Here is a 23404-nt window from a genome sequence, read left to right as displayed (position 1 = left end):
TGGTAGACCTGTCTGTCTCACATTCTCCCCTCTTGGTAAACCTGTATGTCTATCTCTCTCCTACCGTCCACCTCTCTGTCTGTCTCTCTCCTACTGTCCACCTCTGTCTCTCTCCTACCGTCCACCGATCTGTCTGTCTGTCTCTCTCCTACCGTCCACCACTCTGTCTGTCTCTCTCTTACCATCCACCTCTGTCTGTCTCTCTCTTACCGTCCACCTCTGTCTGTCTCTCTCCTACCGTCCACCTCTCTGTCTGTCTCTCTCTTACCATCCACCCATCTGTCTCTCACACACTGTCCTCCTGACAGATGTGTTTTCCATGAATAAAGCTCAGACTGGCCACTGAGTGGTTGGTGGTCCTGAGGGACGTCATGTGTGTGTTGTTCCTGTTCCTCTGGCTCTGGGACCTCTTCACCAGGGCTCGACAACAACAACACAGCTGCTTGTTGAAGCGCTTCTGGAAACTCTTGCTGAGCAGGTAGAGGGCGAAGGGGTTGACACAGGAGTTAGTGAAGGCCAGGATGCGGGCTCCCACGGTGAAGATGAAGTGGGCCATGGAGGTGTCGACTTCGGAGTAGTGGTAGGAGCGGTTGAGGTAGATCACGTGACAGGGGAGCCAGCACACGGCGAACAGGCCCACGAACACCAGGACAGTCTTGGCAAGGCGCTTCCTGGACTCTATCTGTGATGTTGTGGAGAGAGAGAGGTGAAGATGAAGAAGAAGAAGAAAATAGAAGAGATGATGAAGAAGAAGAACAAGAAGAGATGATGAAGAAGAAGAAAATAGAAGAGATGATGAAGAAGAAGAACAAGAAGAGATGATGAAGAAGAAGAAAATAGAAGAGATGATGAACAAGAAGAAGAAAATAGAAGATGATGATGAAGAAGAAGAACAAGAAGAAGAAAATAGAAGATGATGATGAAGAAGAAGAAAATAGAAAAGATGATGAAGAAGAAGAACAAGAAGAAGAAAATAGAAAATGATGATGAAGAAGAAGAAGAAAATAGAAGATGATGATGAAGAAGAAAAAAATAGAAGAGATGATGAAGAAGAGAGACCCACCTGTCTTCTGACGTGCACGTTGCCCTCCACCGGCATATTATAGGCACTCCTGATCAGGCTCCTGGCGATGAACAGGTAATAGACTGATATAACCGACAGAGGAATGACATAGAAGATGAGGAAGGAGGCCATGGAGTGGATCTTGGGGTGCAGTTCACCATCGTGGGGATAGGGGGCGCAGGTGATGAAGGTCTCATTGGTGCTGTGGATGCTGAACGAGCGGAGGTCTGAGAAGACAGCCTCGGGGACAGCCAGGGTCATGGAGAAGAGCCAGATCACTGCAGCCCGCAGGACGATCCTCGCCGGGCTGTTGGAGGCCTGGATGTCCATGGGCTTCACGATTGCCTTGTACCTGGAGGATGAGGAGGAGGAAGAAAACATGTTCTCCTCAACCTAGGTCACATGTTCAGAAATATGTGTGACGTATGATTCTTGATCTCTGCTTGCCTTATACAGATGTCTTGCTAGCATTTGGGCTGTGTTCCGAATGGCACCCTATTTCCTATGTGGAACAAAGCAATATAAAGGCACCCTATTCCCTATGTGGAACAGTGCAATATAAAGGCACCCTATTCCCTATGTGGAACAGTGCAATATAAAGGCACCCTATTCCCTATGTGGAACAGTGCAATATAAAGGCACCCTATTCCCTATGTGGAACAGTGCAATATAAAGGCACCCTATTCCCTATGTGGAACAGTGCAATATAAAGGCACCCTATTCCCTATGTGGAACAGTGCAATATAAAGGCACCCTATTCCCTATATGGAACAGTGCAATATAAAGGCACCCTATTCCCTATGTGGAACAGTGCAATATAAAGGCACCCTATTCCCTATATGGAACAGTGCAATATAAAGGCACCCTATTCCCTATGTGGAACAGTGCAATATAAAGGCACCCTATTCCCTATGTGGAACAGTGCAGTGCAATATAAAGGCACCCTATTCCCTATGTGGAACAGTGCAATATAAAGGCACCCTATTCCCTATATGGAACAGTGCAATATAAAGGCACCCTATTCCCTATGTGGAACAGTGCAATATAAAGGCACCCTATTCCCTATGTGGAACAGTGCAATATAAAGGCACCCTATTCCCTATGTGGAACAGTGCAATATAAAGGCACCCTTTTCCCTATGTGGAACAGTGCAATATAAAGGCACCCTATTCCCTATGTGGAACAGTGCAATATAAAGGCACCCTATTCCCTATGTGGAACAGTGCAATATAAAGGCACCCTATTCCCTATGTGGAACAGTGCAATATAAAGGCACCCTATTCCCTATGTGGAACAGTGCAATATAAAGGCACCCTATTCCCTATGTGGAACAGTGCAATATAAAGGCACCCTATTCCCTATGTGGAACAGTGCAATATAAAGGCACCCTATTCCCTATGTGGAACAGTGCAATATAAAGGCACCCTATTCCCTATGTGGAACAGTGCAATATAAAGGCACCCTATTCCCTATGTGGAACAGTGCAATATAAAGGCACCCTATTCCCTATGTGGAACAGTGCAATATAAAGGCACCCTATTCCCTATGTGGAACAGTGCAATATAAAGGCACCCTATTCCCTATGTGGAACAGTGCAATATAAAGGCACCCTATTCCCTATGTGGAACAGTGCAATATAAAGGGAAGAAGGTGCCCGTTGGGACACAGACAGTTTTCTCTAACCATGTGCTATCAAACCCGATTGTTCTCCAATCAACTCTACATTCGCCTGTTTCTCCATTTTTCTTCATATTTCAATCCCCTCGGTTCCTTTTACTGTTTGGTAAAGAGCGTCATGTCTGCTACCTGAATGAATATTTTGTATTGACGTCAGACGGGACCATAAGATGTTGATTGGGCATCAACATTCCTTCTATTCTATTCCTTCCATTCTATTCATTCTATTCTATTCATTCTATTCTATTCATTCCATTCTATTCATTATATTCTATTCATTCTATTCTATTCATTCTATTATATTCCTTCCATTCTATTCATTATATTCATTATATTCTATTCATTCTATTATATTCATTCCATTCTATTCATTCTATTCTATTCATTCTATTATATTCCTTCCATTCTATTCATTATATTCTATTCATTCTATTATATTCCTTCCATTCTATTCATTCTATTCTATTCATTATATTCTATTCATTATATTCTATTAATTCTATTATATTCCTTCCATTCTATTCCTTCTATTCTATTCCTTCCATTATATTCCTTCCATGCATTCTATTATATTCCTTCTATTATATTCCTTCCATTCTATTCATTCTATTATTTTCATTCCATTCTATTCATTCTATTCCTTTTATCTATCCACACAGCAGATTATACAGAAGACACATTCTACTTTCAATAGTATTTGAAATCTTTTAAATACACTACATGAATAAAATGTATGTGGACAGCTGCTCGTCGAACATCTCATTCCAAAATCATGGGCATTAATATGGAGTTGGTTCCCCCTTTGCTGCTATAACATCCTCCACTCTTCTGGGAAGACTTTCCACTAGATGTTGGAACATTGCTGAGGGGAATTTCTTCCATTAGTGAGGTCGGACACTAATGTTGGGCGATTAGGCCTGGCTCGCAGTCGGCATTCCAATTCATCCCAAAGGTGTTCGATGGGGTTGAGGTCAGGACTCTGTGCAGACCAGTCAAGTTCTTCCACACCAATCTTGACAAACCATTTCTGTATGGACCTCGCTTTGTGTACAGGGGTATTGTCATGCTGAAAATGGAAAGGGCCTTCCCCAAATTGTTGCCACAAAGTTGGAAGTACAGAATCGTCTAGAATGTTGTTGTATGCTGTAGGGTTAAGATTTCCCTTCACTAAGGGGCCAAGCCCGAACCATGAAAAACAGCCCCAGACCTTATTCCACCTCCACCAATCTTTACAGTTGGCACTACGCATTGGGGCAGATAGCATTCTCCTGGCATCCGCCAAACCCAGGTTCGTCTGTCGGACTGCCAGAGAACGCGTTTCCACTGCTCCAGAGTCCAATGGCGGCGAGCTTTACACGACGCTTGGCATTGAGCATGATCTTCTGCTTGTGTGCGACTGCTCGGCCATGGAAACCCATTTCAACCCGACCAACAGTTCTGTGCTGACAGATGACTTTTACTTGCTACGCGCTTCAGCACTTGTCTCCTTCTGTGAGCTTGTGTGGCCTACGCTGAGCCATTGTTGCTCCTAGGCGTTTTCACTTCACAATAACAGCACTTGTCTCCTTCTGTGAGCTTGTGTGGCCTACGCTGAGCCATTGTTGCTCCTAGGCGTTTCCACTTCACAATAACAGCACTTCCAGTTGACCGGGGAAGCTCTAAGTGGGTAGAAATTTGACGAACTGACTTGTTGGAAAGGTAACATCCTATGACGGTGCCACATTGACAGTCACTGAGCTCTTCATTAAGGCCATTCTACTGCCAATATTTGTCTATGGTGATTGCATGGCTGTGTGCTCGATTTTATACACCTGTCAGCAACGGGTGTGGTTGAAATAGCCAAATCCACTCATTTGAAAAGGGTGTCCACATACTCTAGTATATATAGTCCACCTGTAGTGTTTTCTCCTGCATGCCTGGAGTGCCAGGTTCCATTGCGCATTGAGGCAAGCTCAATCAAGCACAGATAAAGTTCATTGAAATGATCTCATTGTATTTTAACCTAGGTTTTGAAAGTATATGGGTAGGATTTAAACGGAGGAAACGTTGGGAAGCTAGTGAGGAGAGGGGGGTATCTGTCATTTATGAATGGATTATTATCTGCTAATGGGATCGTAGGCTAAATGAGAGACATTAGATCAAAGACACAGAACATTGTAATAGGCTAGCTAGAGACTGTATCATTATATGGCTGACATGGTGATGGTCAGTCTATATAATGGATGTCTTCTCCTCCCACTCCACAGTGATGCACACTTTATGGCAGCGTTCCAAATGGAACCCCAAATGAAACCCTATTCCCTAGTGCACTACTTTTGACCAGAGCCCCGTGGATACATAGGGATTAATAGGTTGGTTGTGGGAAGTTGTGTGGGAAGGATATAGCCTATGACCCCCCCACAACACACAGCCACGCCCATGCATGCAAGCACCGTCACTCGTTTACTCATTCACTGCCACGAACACACACGCGCGCGAAGTCGCACACACACACACATTTCTACTCACATGTCAGATCACATTTCTGTGACTCTAGCACATCTCATATCTCACATCAAAGTATGATCCCATTGAACCGAATGCGTAATAACGCAACAGAGTAGATCAGATTGTTTCTGCATTGTCTCAGTAGTAGCATGTTCTTGACAGGTTGTACCCATACCGTTGTTTAAATTCATATTATTTCCAGCTCGGTAGAGTTCAGCCGAAGAACCTCTTCCCCGCCAGAGGTGCGTTCAGAGAATCTTCGATAAGGATGGCAAGCTATCCCGTTTTCATCATTTTACCTAAAGGACAATATGTTGAGCTAAAAGTAACTACAAGTCTACAACCATTTAACTATACAAATCTACATTCAAATACCAGATCAGTTGGCAATGGGATGTGTTGGATAACTAAACGTCCATGTTGCAATATGAGTGTAGTAGGCTAAACATAAAGTGAAGGCTATTTACCTATCAGCAGACAACGCAGTCAGGGTAAAAACAGACACTCCGACGGAGGTGAGTTGGATGAATGGTATGAGTTTACATCCAACTCTCCCGAAGAGCCACTCGTCCGCGAGGTACCGACTGGCATCCACCGGCGCGCAAGTAACCAGGAGGACCAAGTCCCCGAACGCGAGACTCGACATGAAGAGGTTGGGGACATTCCGCACGGATTTAGAGGAAGACAATGTCTTGATGAGGGTTATGTTACCGATTAGTCCCACGACTATGATGACTCCATAAATGGCAGTGATGGCGATGCTGATGTAGTACATGGATTGTTCCGAAGTGGCCCCTGTGTGATTACCGTGGTGCGCCCATTTGGACACATTCTGGTATAAATCCAGTTCTTGTGTAATATTAAAAGGTTCTTCGAATGACATTCTCTCAACATCCCATGTCTTGTTTATGGAGTCTATAAAAGTTTAAATAAAAATCGTTTCATTTGCCTTATTGATAGTCTCCAACTGGTGCGTAGAAAAATAAATTTCCACTTTGGAGAGTTTTACTCTGACGTAATAGGCTATATTTATATTATCCGATTTGAAAGTGTTATTTCATAGACGTCGCGCGCGGTCTACCTATGGTCCCCAATCCCAACACTGACTGAGGTGGGGTTGTATTGACTAGACCACGCGACTTCTACTGTTCTTTAAATGCGCGTGCGCAAAATGCGCTTTTCTGTTCTCTTGCGCGCGCTGTGGGTCTGCGCTCTCTGTCAGCAGTCTCTCAAGAACGAATAAACCTTTTTTCCCGGGACAGTCTTTTTATTAACTTAATTTTAGCATTTGTTTACAATGATACAAAACACAATTGTCTAAATTAAAATGCAATACATATTGTAGTGTAGTTAGTAGTTTTGGTTACCTGAGCTGAACTTGAACCTGCAACCTTGCAGCCACTCACTAATTCAACACCACATAATTGACAGTTCAGCCAAAGACCCCATGGGCGAATCTCAATTGAATTTCTGTGATTCCTCACATCCTCTCTCCTCTGACTTCATCCAATGGATTTTGAGAAGGTGAGGAGAAAGGACGTGAGGAATCCAGAAAATGCAATTGATTTTGTACCATTGGCGCTACTTGAATGCACTATTATTGAGCTCATATAGACAACATATCATATGTGTGTGTGATGGATTATGTATATTGATTGTGTATAATTGATTGTATATGATTGAACTCATCATCCTATCCCCAGGGACATTGGTGTTTTCACTTAGTAATAGAACAAGTGAGCGAACATTGACATAAGAGCTATTGACCACTGGTGACACTGATTTCATATCAATTGTGAGCTGGCAGCAAAAGCCTCAGAAAGTGAAAAGTGCCTGGTGTTTCATGGAGAAGTGATAATACCCAACCATTATTTTTATTGAATCTTGTTTCATACAGGTTATACTCATTGACAAACAATCTCTTTTACTAGAGAGGGCATTAATGGTCCTAGGAAACAATATGTTTACCCCTGTGGATGTGATGATGTTGGGGATTCATGTTTTGTGGGAGAGAGAGAGAGAGAGAGAGAGAGAGAGAGAGAGAGCGAGAGAGAGCGAGAGAGAGAGAGAGAGAGAGAGAGAGAGAGAGAGAGAGAGAGAGAGAGAGAGAGAGAGAGAGAGAGAGAGAATCAACCATCAGGACATCTGCCAGACCTCCAGCTGACGCAGTGAACGTCTCAAGTGTGACATCACATCTTCTCAGAATGGAAGAACTGAAAACCACAGCATGTGGGGGGCCTTCAAGGAGACCATGTCTTTCTCTCTCCATCTCTTCTTTAACCCTTTCCACTGCCTACCATTAAAAGGTAAAACCACAATCCTTATTTTGATCAAATGGGTGTACTACTCATTCAAGGGTTTTTCTTTACTTTTACTATGTTCTACATTGTAGAATAATAGTGAAGACATCAAAACTATGAAATAACACATATGGAATCATGTAGTAACCAAAAAAGTGTTAAACAAATCAAAATATATTTTATATTTGAGATTGGTCAAATAGCCACCCTTTGCCTTGATACACACTCTTGACATTCTCTCAACCAGCTTCACCTGGAATGCTTTTCCAACAGTCTTGAAGGAGTTCCCACATATGCTGAGCACTTGTTGGCTGCTTTTCCATCACTCTGCGATCCAACTCATCCCAAACCATCTGAATTTGGTTGAGGTTGGGAGATTGTGGAGGCCAGGTCATCTGATGCAGCACTCCATCTCTCTCCTTGGTCAAATATCCCTTACACAGCCTGGAGGTGTGTTGGGTCATTGTCCTGTTGAAAAACAAATGATAGTCCCACTATAACCAAACCAGATGGGATGGCGTATCGCTGCAGAATGCTGTGGTAGCCATGCTGGTTAAGTGTGCCTTGAATTCTAAATAAATCATAGGCTGTATCACCAGCAAAGCACCCCCACACCATCACACCTCCTCCTCCATGCTTCACGGTGGGAGATACACATGCCGAGATCATCCGTTCACCCACACCGTCTCACAGTTGGAACTAAATATCTCAAATTTGGACTCCAGACCAAATGACAGATTTCCACCAGTCAAATGTCCATTGCTCGTGTTTCTTGGCCCAAGCAAGTCTCTTCCTCTTATTGGTGTCCTTTAGTAGTGGTTTCTTTGCAGCAATTCGACCATGAAGGCCTGATTCACACAGTCTCCTCTGAACAGATGATGTTGAGATGTGTCTGTTACTTGAACTCTGTGAAGCGTTTATTTGGGCTGTAATTTCTGAGGCTGGTAACTCTAATGAACTTATCCTCTGCAGCAGAGGTAACTCTGTCTTCCTTTCCTGTGGCGGTCCTCATGATAGCCAATTTCATCATAGTACTCGATGGTTTTTATGACAGCACTTGAAATGTTACTGATTGACTGACCTTCATGTCTTAAAGTAATGATGGACTGTCGTTTCTCTTGGCTTATTTGAGCTGTTCTTGCCATAATATGGGCTTAGTCTTTTACCAAATGGGGCTATCTTCTGTATACCCCCCCCCCCCCCCCCCACACACACACACACACACACCTTGTCACAACACAACTGATTGGCTCAAACGCATTAAGCAGGAAAGAAATTCCACAAATTAACTTTTAAGAAGGAACACCTTGTAACGGTTTTCTTCCTGGGATGAAGGAGAGGACCAAAATGCAGCGCGGCTAGTGTTCAACATGTTTAATAAAACGAATAAACGTGAACACTAATACAAATAACAAAACAACAAATGTGAAAACCGAGACAGCCCTATCTGGTGCAGACAAAACACGGAGACAGGAAACAATCACGCACAAAATCCCAACACAAAACAAGCCTCCTATATATGATTCTCAATCAGGGACAACGATTGACAGCTGCCTCTGATTGAGAACCATATTAGGCTGGACACAGAAACAGACAAACTAGACACACAACATAGAATTCCCACCCAGCTCACGTCCTGACCAACACTAAACAAGCAAAACACATAAGAACTCTGGTCAGGACGTTACACACCTGTTAATAATTGAAATGCGTTCCAGGTGACTGCCTCATGAATCTGGTTGAGAGAAGGCCAAGAATGTGCAAAGCTGTCATCAAGGCAAAGGGTGGCTATTTGAAGAATCTCAAATATAAAATATATTTTGATTTGTTTAACACTTTTTTGGTTACTACATGATTCCATATGTGTTGTTTCATAGTTTTGATGTCTTCACTATTATTCTACAATGTAGAAAATAGTAAAAATAAAGAAAAACCCTTGAATGACTAGGTGTTCTAAAACGTTTGACCGTTAGTGTATATCATTAAATGAAATGACCATTGAACAGCTGAACGTATCCCAGATTGTGCCTTTAAGGAAGAGAGAGAGAAAGATCCCTCCCTCTGCCCACCATTGAAGAGTAACTGCTGTAAAGCTTGGTGAGTATTTGTCCTTGCATTCATCCTCCTGGGATAAATATAGAGATTGATCATCATAGACTTTGGTTGGATTTAGTTTTGGGGTCAAGATTGATGGTTAGATACAGTTTATGCTGAGGACTGGGGAGATCAAAATGTCATCCATTCTCAAAACCTCCATTTCCGAATGAGATGGGGTGAGCTGTACAAAAATGTTGCTCATTGTCTGTAAGAAAGGGAAGAGAGCACTTTTAAAGATTACATTTTTTCCAGACTGAGAATGTCCAAAAATGTTGCTTATAGTCTGTAACAAATGGCATCTTGAAAACTGGCATTTCAAATTAGAGAAATAAACTTTATTAAATGGACTATTCATTATATAAATAATTTTTAATAAATGGACTTCATTATTTAAATCAACTTTAATAAATTGACTATTCGTTATTTAAATCATTTTAAATAAATTGACTATTCATTATTTAAATCAGTTTTAATAAATGGACTATTCATTATTTAAATCACCTTTAATAAATTGACTATTCGTTATTTAAATCATTTAAAATAAATTGACTATTCATTATTTAAATCAGTTTTAATAAATGGACTATTCATTATTTAGTCATTATTCAACCAGTGACATATGCAATAGACAGAGAGACAGATGAACACTTGGAAAGCTATTATTCTTTCATTCATTGACTGTGTTCTTCATTGAGGAATCTAAATGTCCTCCAAATGTCAGCCATCCTGCATTCTGGAAGGCTCCTTCCTCTAGCACTAGAACTAATGGTAGGAGTTTAAAAGTGTAAGTCACAATTCAACTTTACCCCAATTATCCCCACCCATCTTCTAGCCAGCCTTTCCAAATAGTTGCAACATGTTGATTAAATGTCAACTGTGTTGTCAATTCAGGAAGAAGGTTCCTACACAAACGCTCAGCACTGAAGGGAGCTGATCAATGAAGACAAGAAAACGGTGTTATTATGCATCATTATGTGTATTTTTTTTACCCCACAGTGTTTTAATGGTGGCTTGCTGGCTTCATGGCTGACTGGCTAGCTAGCTGACTGACTAACTGACTGGCTGGCTGGGGGACTGACTGACTGGCTGGCTGGGGGACTGACTGGCTGGCTGGCTGGGGGACTGACTGACTGGCTGGCTGGCTGAATGCAGAGGACTTCATTATCAAGCCAAGACATCAATGGCTACAATTCCCAGAAACGTGACTGAAAGACAAACATGAGTAATTACTCTGGTTTCGTAGAGTTAGGAGCCAAAAGACGGAGGCTGACCCATGGTCAAACGTGTGAGAAGGTGTGATGAGGCAGGAGGACGTGAGGTGGCAGGAGTGTGTGAGAGGAGGTAGGAGGAAGTGTGATGAGGGGAGCGGAGGTGTGAGGAGGCAGGAGGAGATGAGAGGAGGTGTGAGGAGGCCGGGGGACGTGTGAGGAGGCAGAAGGAAGTGTAGGGAGGCAGGAGGTGGAGTGAGGAGGTGTGTTAATCTTTATATCAACCCTTATCCCCTTCTCAGCTCTGACTGACGATGGCTTTAGGAGGATACACACACACACACACACACACACACACACACACACACACACACACACACACACACACACACACACACACACACACACACACACACACACACACACACACACACACACACACACACACAGCTGTTCCCTGATCTCTGATGACTCACCACCATTGGAGAGGGAAACAACAGTCTGCTATCACAAACACATAGGCCATGTCCCCAATGGCACCCTATTCACTAGGGCTCTAGTCAAAATAAGTGCACTATGTAGGAAATAGGATGTCATTTGGGACGTAGGTATAATCACAATCAACTCTGAAATTGCTCTGCGGTGGATTTAAGCCTTTCAGTCCCATGTTGTCATTAGAGCATGGTCGATATCAAGACACATCTAGAATGTCCATCTCCAGATGAAAACATTGACATACTGCAGAGACAACAGTAAACAGGGGGAGACAGATTCAGCTCTAGTTTATAACCTACGTATGGATGAACTGAGGGTGCTGCTATATAGCATAAGGTTCAGCCACATCCACATCTCTCTCTTACTGTCTCGCTCACACACACACACGAGCTTGTATTCAGGTGATAGAGGATAAGCTCCTTCTGATTCAGGCCAGAACACCTCTACCTTATTTCTAGAAACCCTCCATGTGAATGGGCCAGAACACCTCTACCTCACTACTAGAAACCCTCCATGTGATCAGGCCAGAACACCTCTACCTCACTACTAGAAACCCTCCATGTGAATGGGCCAGAACACCTCTACCTCACTACTAGAAACCCTCCATGTGATCAGGCCAGAAGACCTCTACCTCACTACTAGAAACCCTCCATGTGAATGGGCCAGAACACCTCTACCTCACTACTAGAAACCCTCCATGTGATCAGGCCAGAACACCTCTACCTCACTACTAGAAACCCTCCATGTGATCAGGCCAGAACACCTCTACCTCACTGTGCTACTAGAAACCCTCCATGTGATCAGGCCAGAACACCTCTACCTCATTTCTAGAAACCCTCCATGTGATCAGGCCAGAACACCTCTACCTCACTACTAGAAACCCTCCATGTGATCAGGCCAGAACACCTCTACCTCACTACTAGAAACCCTCCATGTGATCAGGCCAGAACACCTCTACCTCACTACTAGAAACCCTCCATGTGATCAGGCCAGAACACCTCTACCTCACTACTAGAAACCCATGCATTGAAAATGGCCCTCTATTCCTTTCATAGTGCATTACTTTGACCAGGGTCTATTGCTCTGGTCACTATAAAGGGAACACCTTGCCACAATGGGACAAGAAGAACAGAGAGAGAACAAGACAAGAAGAGTGTGTGTTTGTGTCAGTTTGGCAGGGGGGAGGAGGCTACCTGTATGTGAGGGACTCTGTGCTGTGGAGATGACACACCCCTTTTCAAACCAGTCTGACTAGATATAAGGCTTCCCCAACCCTTCCTGCTCCTGACTGAAACCTGACCAGTCTTTTCCAGCTCCTCCCTCACCGTTAAGCTTGAATAAATACATATATATATAATCACAATGAAGGTGTTTCTGTCTCAGGGATTCTGGCACCACTGGTGAAAATATCATCTGTCTCTACTGTCCTCTCAATTCTAAACATTCAAACTACAGAAGAGAATCTATTTGCATTCAAAAATGCATTTGTGTCTTATGGCTGTTGGTAAGAGTTAGTCACTGCAAGTGCATACAAGTTTCTCTTGACAAAGTGTAGAGTCAAAGTTGCAAAAAGGTTCGTCTTGTGAGAGAAACAAAATAACAGGGCATGTACCGACAAGATAAGAGGGCGGGCAGAGAATGCTACCTGCAAAATATCGACGTTCTGATTGGCAGATGACAACGTCACTCGTGTTGAAGTCCACTTCGCAGCCAGGAAAGCACTTAGCACAAGTTTTGGTACTCAGCTTAGTGAGCCTTCTACCTGGCCAAGGTCTTGTCCGCGGTCCCTAGCCCACAAAAAACAACGCCGGTAACCGGCGAGGTCGTAACTGTTACTGATCGATGATGGCCTCGCAGAAAGGGATATTTGCTGTCGTTTTACTTTGTCTCGGTGAGTTTACTGATCTTATATAATTTCATAAACGTCTCTATGTTATACAACAAGAGCCACACCCATGTGTTTTTTGGGGGGGAAATGTCTCACCTTAATGTATATGGTATCGGTGTGGCGTCGCCTCACGTGTTCAGCTCATCTTGTTTTGTACAAATTGGTAGAATAGGATGCACTTACATATGTCAAAAAGCAGAAAGTAAAAGAATGTAATACATTTTGTATTTACTGCCTGGCGTCCAGAGAGAAGAAACCGAGAGCAACATAATTTAAACTAGGCAAGTCAGTTAAGAACAAATGATTATTTACAATGATGGCCTACACCGGCCAAACCCGGACGACACTTGGCCAATTGTGCTCCGCCCTATGGGACTCCCCATCACAGCCGGTTGTGATACAGCCCAGGATCGAACCCGGGTCTGTAGTGACGCCTCTAGCACTGCAATGCAGTGCCTTAGAATGCTGCGCCACTCAGTCCCAGGGCTAGTCTGAAGGTAACCCATACAAACCAATGGAGGCAGTTTTGCTCCAACAAATATATTAACAAAAAAAATCTACAATCTGGAAATATTGCTTTCTTATCTCCTAGGTATAGGACAGACACTTCAAAACCGTATTCCTTTATGATTTATTTTTGGACTGTCTTTTTTTGCCATTTATGAATGCTATTCAATGCGTTTCTATGGGCTATAGTAGTAAAGGCCAAATTCAATATTTTATCAAATATATGTATTTTATTTTAGGGGTCCTAAAATTCTAAATCCAATAGCTAAATGATCCATGGTATGACCATATTAAAACAATTCCATATGTTATCTTAGTACCCTAACCCTAGTAGCTAACCCTAACCACTTGGTGTTAATGCCTAACCTTAACAATTTGGAGTTAATTCCTGAAGTTAACCCTAACCTTAAATTCAGAGTTAATGCCTAAACTTAACCTTAAACACTTAGAAATTTGACATTTGAGAAACATGGATGAAGCTCTAATTCTGATGTGAGAGATGGTAGTTAGAGAGTGCTGGATGACACAGGCAGGAGAGGTGCCCAACCCTAAACACTTTGCATTCCCACTGGAGGACAACAGGGGCCTATACGTGTCCATACGTATCAATGTGAAAACAAATGCTTTTTATTTTTCAAGTCATGTAAATCTTTCTATAATATTTATATAATAGTGTATGTCGGTGTGGTTAGAATGTCCACCCTGAGATTGGGAGATTGGGAGTTTGATATCTGGCTGAGTCGTCCCAAAGACTGTAATGGGAGCATTGGGGTGATTAGGGGTAAGGCCCTGCGATAGGCAAGTCTCCTGTCCAAGGGGTGTACTTGTACGTCAAGCTACCTCATGGAAACAGTTCTGTCTTGCACAAGCCAAGGTTCTGTGCAAGGCTTCTCACTCCCTTACTGTAAGTGGGTGGAACCCGTCCTTTAGTTTCTAAAGCCCTGTCATAATGGAGGACAACACAATAAGACTCTCGGTGCTATGACATTACCTGTGTGGGTTTATATTGCTGCAGTTTGAGGCTTTCCTCTGTACTCCAGCACACCCTTATCTAAGATGACTGCTAAACCTAGATTCCAGAATTCCATTCATCCACATACCCTGGCTGCAATTCGAGTGCCATCTCTCACCTACTTCACTGTTATAGATTTAATGTGTACTATCTCATAAACCTTACGCCCATGTGTTTTAAATACTCTAGCAAATGTTTAAATATGTTGCTGTATTATTTAAAAAATATATATATAAAAATAAAAAAATACTACACCGTATTCAAAAAGATTAACAGCTGGCTAGCCTGGTTCTGGAGCTGGATATGTCATAAGCATTTAGGGAAAACTTCACCACAGATTGAAACCAGTATCTTTGACTTCGTTATCTGTTGTTCTCTCCAAAGTGTTGGCATCTTACATAAGAGACATGAGTTTTTCTACATTGTAATGAACATGGTGCAACCTTGTGTTGGCAGGCTTCGGCTGCAGTACAGCAAAGCCAAGTCGGCCCGTGCTTATGGTTCTGCAGGGGAAGTGAAGTGATGTGCATCATGAAGTCATTTGAGACAGGCTACAATGACATGTAACGACAGAATGGATAAACTTGTTTCTTTAATTATCTTTTGCTAGTGCATGTTCAATGTAGCAATAAGGTACGAGGAGGTGTGTTATATGCCCAACTCCACGTTGTTTTGTGCCTGGACACAGCCCTTAGCCGTGGTATATTGGCCATATACCACAAACCCCGAGATGCCTTATTGCTATTATAAACTGGTTACAGTACCAACGTAATTAGAGAAGTAAAAATACATGTTTCAGCATTCAGGGCTGGAACCATCCAGTTTATAATATAGGGCAGACGCTTGTGGGTTCTAGCTGCACCAATCAGAGCAGTGAAGCGTGTAGTCGTGAAGCACTTTAGTGGTCAAAACCATTCATGCAATTATATCATTTATAAAATGGTCAGTTTCTATCTCTCTCTCACTATAATATATACTATTTTATTACTGAACATTTTCTGGAAAAAAACTAGTTCCCCCTGTTTTAATTTGCTCCATGGCTCAGGTGGCCAAGTGTCTGCTACGGAGAAAAGCTGGTTGGCTCCGCTCTGTCGCGACTCGCCAAGAGGAAGAACTTTACAGGAGTTTCTGATTAAAATACAATGCATGCTGGGGGGTGGTAACATTGAAATAAAACCCAGCGCTGAAAATAAATGTAAACTGAAAAGTTTTAGCACGTCCTGTCCTATGGGGAAACACAGGGCTGACATGGAACATATCCAAAGTCCCCACTTCGGATTTCCCACTTTAAGCCCAAATATATCATATTTTGAATAAAACAATGACTTGTTGAATTGTTGTGCAACATCATGGGCATCGTCTTTCAGTTGGAAAAAAATAATTCCCTCTTGTGGTACTTCAATGTTTCCTCTCCTTCAAGTTGGTGGCAGCTCATTTGCCGTTAGTTTTAGTGTTACAAAGCACTTCATTTTAAGTGTTCACCTCCTACAGCTCTATACGTCAGTGTCTGTAAAACCTGTCTTCCTGTTTCTTCCTGTCTGTCCTCCTGTTTGTCTCTCTCTGTCCCAGTCGTGTCCATGACTCTAGCTTTACAGGTGTCCATCCCTGAGCCGTCCTATGAGTTCGCCAGGGGAGACAACATCACTATACCATGCAGCTTCAAACCCAAGAACCCAATCAACAATCTGGTCATCATATCCTGGTTGGCTGAAGCAGACAAACCCGGAGAGCCAGAGGTAATAAACTGACCAGAAACCCCTCTGATCAGCCCTGACTTACATTCAGTGGGTTTAAACTATTGATTCCCTTGATAAAAATGAGCAATAATTGGGACATTTTTATACTACAGTTGCGCAGAGAAAGTGATTTGATTTAACCAGTAATTCATTTTTTTTCTCAAGAAGTTAGGGGTCAAAATTGACACCCCTAAAGATTGTTATAAATATAGTAGTAAAACGTGTTTTTGGGTCCCGTATTCCGTACGGACATAATGACTACCTCTAGTTTGTTGGATGCATTTGCAGTTCGTTTTTCAGATTATTTTGTGCCCAATCGAAATTAATGTTAAATAATGTATCGTGTCATTTTGGAGTCACTTTTATTGTAAAATAAGAATAGAAAATGTTTCTGAACACATCTACATTAATGTGGATGCTTCCATGATTATGCATGAATCGTGAATAATGATGGTTGAGAAAGTTAGAGGATCAAAGATCATACCCCCAAGACAGCCTAAACTCTCACCATTACCAATAACAGGGGAGGTTAGCATACCCCCAAGACATACTAAACTCTCACCATTACCAATAACAGGGGAGGTTAGCATACCCCCAAGACAGCCTAAACTCTCACCATTACCAATAACAGGGGAGGTTAGCATACCCCCAAGACATACTAAACTCTCACCATTACCAATAACAGGGGAGGTTAGCATACCCCCAAGACAGCCTAAACTCTCACCATTACCAATAACAGGGGAGGTTAGCATACCCCCAAGACATCCTAAACTCTCACCATTACCAATAACAGGGGAGGTTAGCATACCCCCAAGACATCCTAAACTCTCACCATTACCAATAACAGGGGAGGTTAGCATACCCCCAAGGCAGCCTAAACTCTCACCATTACCAATAACAGGGGAGGTTAGCATACCCCCAAGACATCCTAAACTCTCACCATTACCAATAACAGGGGAGGTTAGCATACCCCCAAGACATCCTAAACTCTCACCATTACCAATAACAGGGGAGGTTAGCATACCCCCAAGACATCCTAAACTCTCACCATTACCAATAACAGGGGAGGTTAGCATACCCCCAAGACATCCTAAACTCTCACCATTACCAATAACAGGGGAGGTTAGCATACCCCCAAGACATCCTAAACTCTCACCATTACCAATAACAGGGGAGGTTAGCATACCCCCAAGACATACTAAACTCTCACCATTACCAATAACAGGGGAGGTTAGCATTGGTGTTTACAGGTGTTGTTGTTGACATTGTTTCCAGGAGTCCATCCTTACCTCCTACTCTACTGGTGAACTGGACATAAGTGACCGGTATGAAGGAAGAGTTTCCCTGGAGCAGGACATAGCTAAAGGAGTAGCCAACCTGAAGCTCTCCTCCATCGGTCTCCAGGACAACCGACTATTCGAGTGTCGGGTCTCCATCCCCAAGGATGACAAGGGTCAGCTGGCTGACACCACCCGTCTGGTGGTCCTGGGTAAAAAAAACAGACTCCCGTAGAAATCACATAATAAACTGTAGAATTTAGCTTCATTCCGCTTTATTCCATGATAAACCTTAGAAATCCATAAAGTGTCGATGATTACTGTTTAACTTAACATTGCAAAAATATTGTGTACACAGTGGCTCCCTCTGTACCTATCTGTAAGATCGATGGGAGAGCAGAGTACTTCCAGAACATCAGTCTCACCTGTCTGTCTGAAGAGGGCTCTCCTCTTCCTACCTACAAGTGGCAGGGCTACGACGTCAAAAACATGCCCAGAGCACCTGCACCCAGGACAACGGACAGTATGTCATGTCTGTGTGTGCTTGTTAATCTTCAGTTGATATGACCTTGACCTTGACCAGGTTGTCTCCGCCTCTTCCAGAGGATGGTGTCCTGTCTCTCTTCAACCTCACCATGGAATCCTCAGGATACTACGTCTGTACCTCCACTAATAAGATCCGCAGTGCCAAATGCAACCTGACGCTGTCCGTCATGCCACGTGAGTGCACAACACGAGACTGTGTTAGCCTGCTGAGCTAAAGCTTAGGCATTGTCTCTGGGAGCTAACACAAATGTTCAGATCTGAGGCAATGTAACCATCACATGAGGATGGTCCTGTAACAGGATACACATAGACACATTTTATCAATAGACATTCCTCTCATCCTCCCCTCTCCTCTCATGCTCTTCCTCTCATGCTCTTCCTCTCCTCTCATGCTCTTCCTCTCCTCTCATGCTCCTCCTCTCCTCTCATGCTCCTCCTCTCCTCTCATGCTCCTCCTCGATGCTCCTCCACGCCTCTCCGCCGCTCCGCCTCACATCTCCTCTTCTCTCCTCCTCTTCACTCCTCTCCTCCTCTTCACTTCTCCTCTCCTCCTCTTCACTTCTCGCCGCCTCCTCGCCTTGCCTCCTCTTCGCCTCGCTTCTCCTCTCCACTTCACATATCCTCTCATGCTCACCTCTCCTCTTCTTCTCACCAACTCAACTCACCTCTCCTCTTCTCCTTCTCACCTCTCTTCCTCACCTCACCTCTTTTCCTCACCTCTTTTCCTCTCCTCACCTCTTCACCTCTCCTCTCTCTCCTGTAGCGTCTATGACCTTGGGTTCAACAGCAGGTATCATTGGAGGCGTTGTGGTTGGTGTTCTGGTGCTGCTCATCATCCTCATCTACTGCTGCTGCTGCAGAAAGAAGAAGGACAAAGCAGAGGAGTACGCTATGGGGTATGTATGGTCTGACACACACACACACACACACACACACACACACACACACACACACACACACACCATGAGAGCTGAGGCTGAGATGGTGAGAACAGACAGTGTGCTGAGTCTCCTGTCCACTGATATTTCCTCAGGGTTCCAGAGGGGGAGGAGTTCCACGACAACAAACCCGTGGTGAACGGCGAGGTTCGCCAGACGCGCAGCAAGGAAGGCGACGATGAAGACCACCCACCAAGGATTGTGGACCGCCACGACCAGTACAAGGAACGCAGTGAGAAGGACTACGATGACCACCCACCCAAGATCGTGGACCGTCGCGACCAGTACAAGGAACGCAGTGAGAAGGACTACGATGACCACCGCAGCGACTACGATGACCGCCGCAGCGACTACGATGACCACCGCAGCGACTACGGTGACCGCCGCGAGCGCTATGATGACCGCAGGAACCAGGACGACCGCTACTCTGACCGGTACGATCGTGATCGTGTTTACGATGAACGCAGCGACGGCGGACGGTACAGTGATCGTTATGATGAGCCCTACGATGATCGTGACAGACCTCCCAGTGTACCGGCCAATAAACCTGCTAAGCCTTCTAACAAATAGAATAGATTAGAACCACTTAATGTTTCCCGCAACTTGTTTTTGGAGTGGTTCAAAATATAAATAAATATTATTAACATAGTAGCTGCTGTAGGTCAGGCTTCACAAAGGGCCTAGCTACTAGGCTGAACTTGGTTCCATAAATAACAGGACGACAGTAACAAAGTAAAAGCCTATAGATCAGGGATCATCAAACAGATTCAGTCGCCGGATGGTGTTTTTCCTTTAGCAGAAGTTCAGGGGGCCGGAACATAATTATAAAGCATTTGTAGACGGCAAATTGACTGCAAGAAGCCGAAACGGATGTAATATTTGACAAATATATAATCATTTAGAACCTTGCTTACATTTGTATACCATCACATATATATCGCTCTTATGTGTGGGAATACTTGAACAGATTTCCAAAATTAAAATCACTTGGAGCTGATTTCCTGGTGTTTGTACAGTCTTATGTTCAGCAATTCTACAAAAAAAAAAATATATATAATAATTTTTTGGTTCATAAATCTTGGGGGGCCAAATAAAAGGGTCTGTCAGTTGGGGAACCCTGCTAGAGACCATGCCGACTAGAGGAGGAGCGGCATTGTATCACTGTTATCTATGTAAAGGCCTTCTATGTGGAGTACAGCCTATGATTGAAGGAAGGGCAGCCTCAATTCAGTTCAGTAGTCAGGAAGCGAATTGGAATGCTGATTTAAGATTTGAAAAGTGCTATCTAGTATTTTCAATTAGTATTTTTCAAATATTTTTTATTCTTGAATCTGAATTTAAATTTGCTTTCTGTTACAAGCTGCCATTGCCTGAATAAGACTGTGTATGAATTCTCAGTGCCGCTTATTGGATAATGCATTTTTCCTCCTGCCTTGTCTACTGTTGGTGTGACAGAAGAGCTTTTCACGTCCGTCTCAGGTCTTGGCTGTTTGAGAACCACACGCTTTTTGGTGACGGTTAATTTGTTTTTATCAACTGTAGATTGCTAATACCCTCTAATATGAAACGCTGGGGTTACATTTAATATCGACGCTAATGCCCTCTCATAAATTAATAAAGTTAACCTTTTTAATAGTTGTTTTCATTACTTAGAAGTACTGTGTTTTGTACATCTATTTAGCGTCATGATGCTTGTTAATACAGTGTTTCAGCTGTGAGCAGTGTAGTGCCAGGTGTCTCAGGTGAGTCTTCATTAACATATTCAAACCATGACTTGTTTTTGGAGTGAGTGAGTCAATCAGGCCTTTTGAAAGAGAACCTAGAGCCCCATTTTTAAGAACAGAGAAACTAGTTTCACTCTGTGGCATGTGCCTGTCGTTTCACTTCCTCATTATAGCCTGAGGCCAGACAACAGACTCACTCAACTAGAAGTGGTTTTATTGGGTTCGGACCTATTAAATGGGTCTGTCTGAGTGAGGAGTTTTTATCTAAGGAAGGGAAGATAATCTTGCTTTTAATCTTTGCCAAAAATGTCTAACCTTTGTTTTGTTTTTATTAATTTGAAATGTGCAGGGACAATTTAACTAGTTAAAATATCAAATGTTTGACGTTTTGGTTAGATGTGATGGTACAATTATAAACTGTAAATAAAATGTATCATGTTTCTAATCTGTGTACAAATGTTTTCATTGGGATTACAGTGAATTTACATTAAAGCCAAATGTATCTATTAAAAGGCCACAATGAGTGTGGTTTCAGTGCAGACAAAATGATGCCTCTCTCTCCTCTCTGGAAAAATGAATGTACAGAACTTAAAGAAACGACAGAGGGCAGCAATGCCACTTGACTAATTTGTCTTTGTTGTGGGACTGTTCACTATTGCCTAGTTTCGATTAGCCTACTGTGGTACCGTTGATTCGTTTATGAAAGTGGTGGAACGAATTACTCATTGTCAATTCAACAATGTGTTTATCACTATGTGTTCAACCATGTTAAAGCACAACCACATTTCAATGGAAAAAACTATGTCTGGTTTTTGGTCTAGTTGTCATCTACATGTTATCACTGTGCTTTCAACCAGTTTAAAAGCACAACAAAGTTCAAATGGGAATACAATGTTATATCTATTTATACAATTTAATTTGTTATCACTGCGCTTCATCTAATATCACAACCGAATGACCTGTATTACAGTTGAGATTACATCAAAAGCACATAATGCAAGTGATCAATGCTGTCTGAGATTCTGCACAGATTATTATAGCAGTTGTAAAGATCTCTCCAAAGATCTCCTGTGTCGTTTGCATGCATCTTGAACACGTGTTGGTATTCCACCTACTGAGCCTACAATCAGGCTAAGGGCCTGTCCCTAGCCTATGAAAGAAATACTCTGGCTACTGGATTACATTTAAACAAAGTTGATTCAACCAGTTTGTGTCCAGTGGGCTGCCTTTATTCTCCATTCCCTGTCTTTCCCCCATCGTCTAAGAGGCATTGTTAAATGAAAATATAATATTCAATTGATTTCTAATAAAACACAATTTTATATCCACCGCACTAAGATACTAGGTGTCATTTGGGCATGGCAATTTGGAAAAATGTAGCTGTATTTTTCTAGATGTGTTTTTATTTAAATGTATTTGGGTACATCTATTCTAAATCAACTAATGGTAGCTTAATGTCTTTTCATAGTTTTTACCAGTATGATGACATTGTTCCACCAGTAGGAGCAGCAACACCAATGATGTAAACAACAATGAGACATTTTAGGTAAATTATGATTTTCTGAAATGGAGGCCACAAATGCTGAAATCTATAGTCATCAATCCTTAAAATTATTTACTGAAGTGATATGATTAGTGAAATGATTGATTAGTGATATGATTAGTGATATGATTAGTCATTAAGGTCACAATGTTACTTAGTGTCATTCAAATTGACCAACACCAAGTAACACTGGATTCAGACACAACACATGATCAATGGAATCCTCAAATCTATGACATAATAAAAGGATGTGTTTAGCTCATCTTTTTATTAATATAGACCCCTCCCCCGATAACAGACCCCTCCCCCGATAATATAGACCCCTCCCCCGATAACAGACTCCTCCCCCGATAATATAGACCCCTCCCCCGATAACAGACTCCTCCCCCGATAATATAGACCCCTCCCCCGATAACAGACCCCTCCCCTGATAATATAGACCCCTCCCCAGATAATACAGACCCCTCTCCAGATAATATAGACCCCTCCCCCGATAACAGACCCCTCCCCCGATAACAGACCCCTCCCCTGATAATATAGACCCCTCCCCAGATACCAGACTCCTCCCCGGATAATATAGACTCCTCCCCCGATAACAGACTCCTCCCCCGATAACAGACTCCTCCCCTGATAACAGTTTTCCACCGGAGCTCAAGGTCCTTGTATATCTTTGTAATCAGTGATTTTCAAGGCGCTAACAGCAATGACATAAAATTGAGGGACACACATTATACTAGTAATAATATCATTTGTTTTTATTGATGTAGGCAATATATGACATCATTTTGTTTCAATGTCTAGCATTCAAAATGATAGATATCTCTAAATCGCCAAAACATGTCACTGCACCGCTACACATCACCAGTAGGACAAGCCAACCTGCAGTAGTTTCTACAATGCATACAA

The 23404-nt window shown here is 42.7% G+C and overlaps 2 protein-coding genes across 2 annotated transcripts; one reads left to right on the top strand and one right to left on the bottom strand.

Annotated features, from left to right (window-relative positions):
* Nucleotides 1-286: 286 nt before the first annotated feature.
* Nucleotides 287-6002, bottom strand: LOC120050846 (gastrin-releasing peptide receptor-like). The gene is made up of 3 exons (XM_038997375.1): nucleotides 5695-6002; nucleotides 1064-1415; nucleotides 287-682 (listed from the first exon to the last, which is right to left on the bottom strand). Exons 1-3 carry the CDS (start codon nucleotides 6000-6002, stop codon nucleotides 287-289), a joined length of 1056 nt encoding a protein of 351 aa, XP_038853303.1.
* A 7075-nt stretch (nucleotides 6003-13077) lies between these two features.
* On the top strand, nucleotides 13078-19801 carry LOC120050845 (cell surface A33 antigen-like). Its single transcript, XM_038997374.1, has 7 exons — nucleotides 13078-13218; nucleotides 16304-16470; nucleotides 17746-17959; nucleotides 18106-18270; nucleotides 18351-18467; nucleotides 19057-19189; nucleotides 19327-19801. The coding sequence occupies exons 1-7, from the start codon at nucleotides 13170-13172 to the stop codon at nucleotides 19799-19801; spliced, it is 1320 nt and encodes a 439-aa protein (XP_038853302.1). The 5' UTR covers nucleotides 13078-13169.
* The last annotated feature ends 3603 nt before the right edge of the window (nucleotides 19802-23404 follow it).

The sequence above is a fragment of the Salvelinus namaycush genome, chromosome 7 (genome assembly GCF_016432855.1).
Source record: "Salvelinus namaycush isolate Seneca chromosome 7, SaNama_1.0, whole genome shotgun sequence".
Classification (NCBI taxonomy): domain Eukaryota; kingdom Metazoa; phylum Chordata; class Actinopteri; order Salmoniformes; family Salmonidae; genus Salvelinus; species Salvelinus namaycush.
The sequence above is the reverse complement of the archived record's forward strand: the minus strand, read 5'-3'. Positions and strand labels throughout refer to the sequence as shown.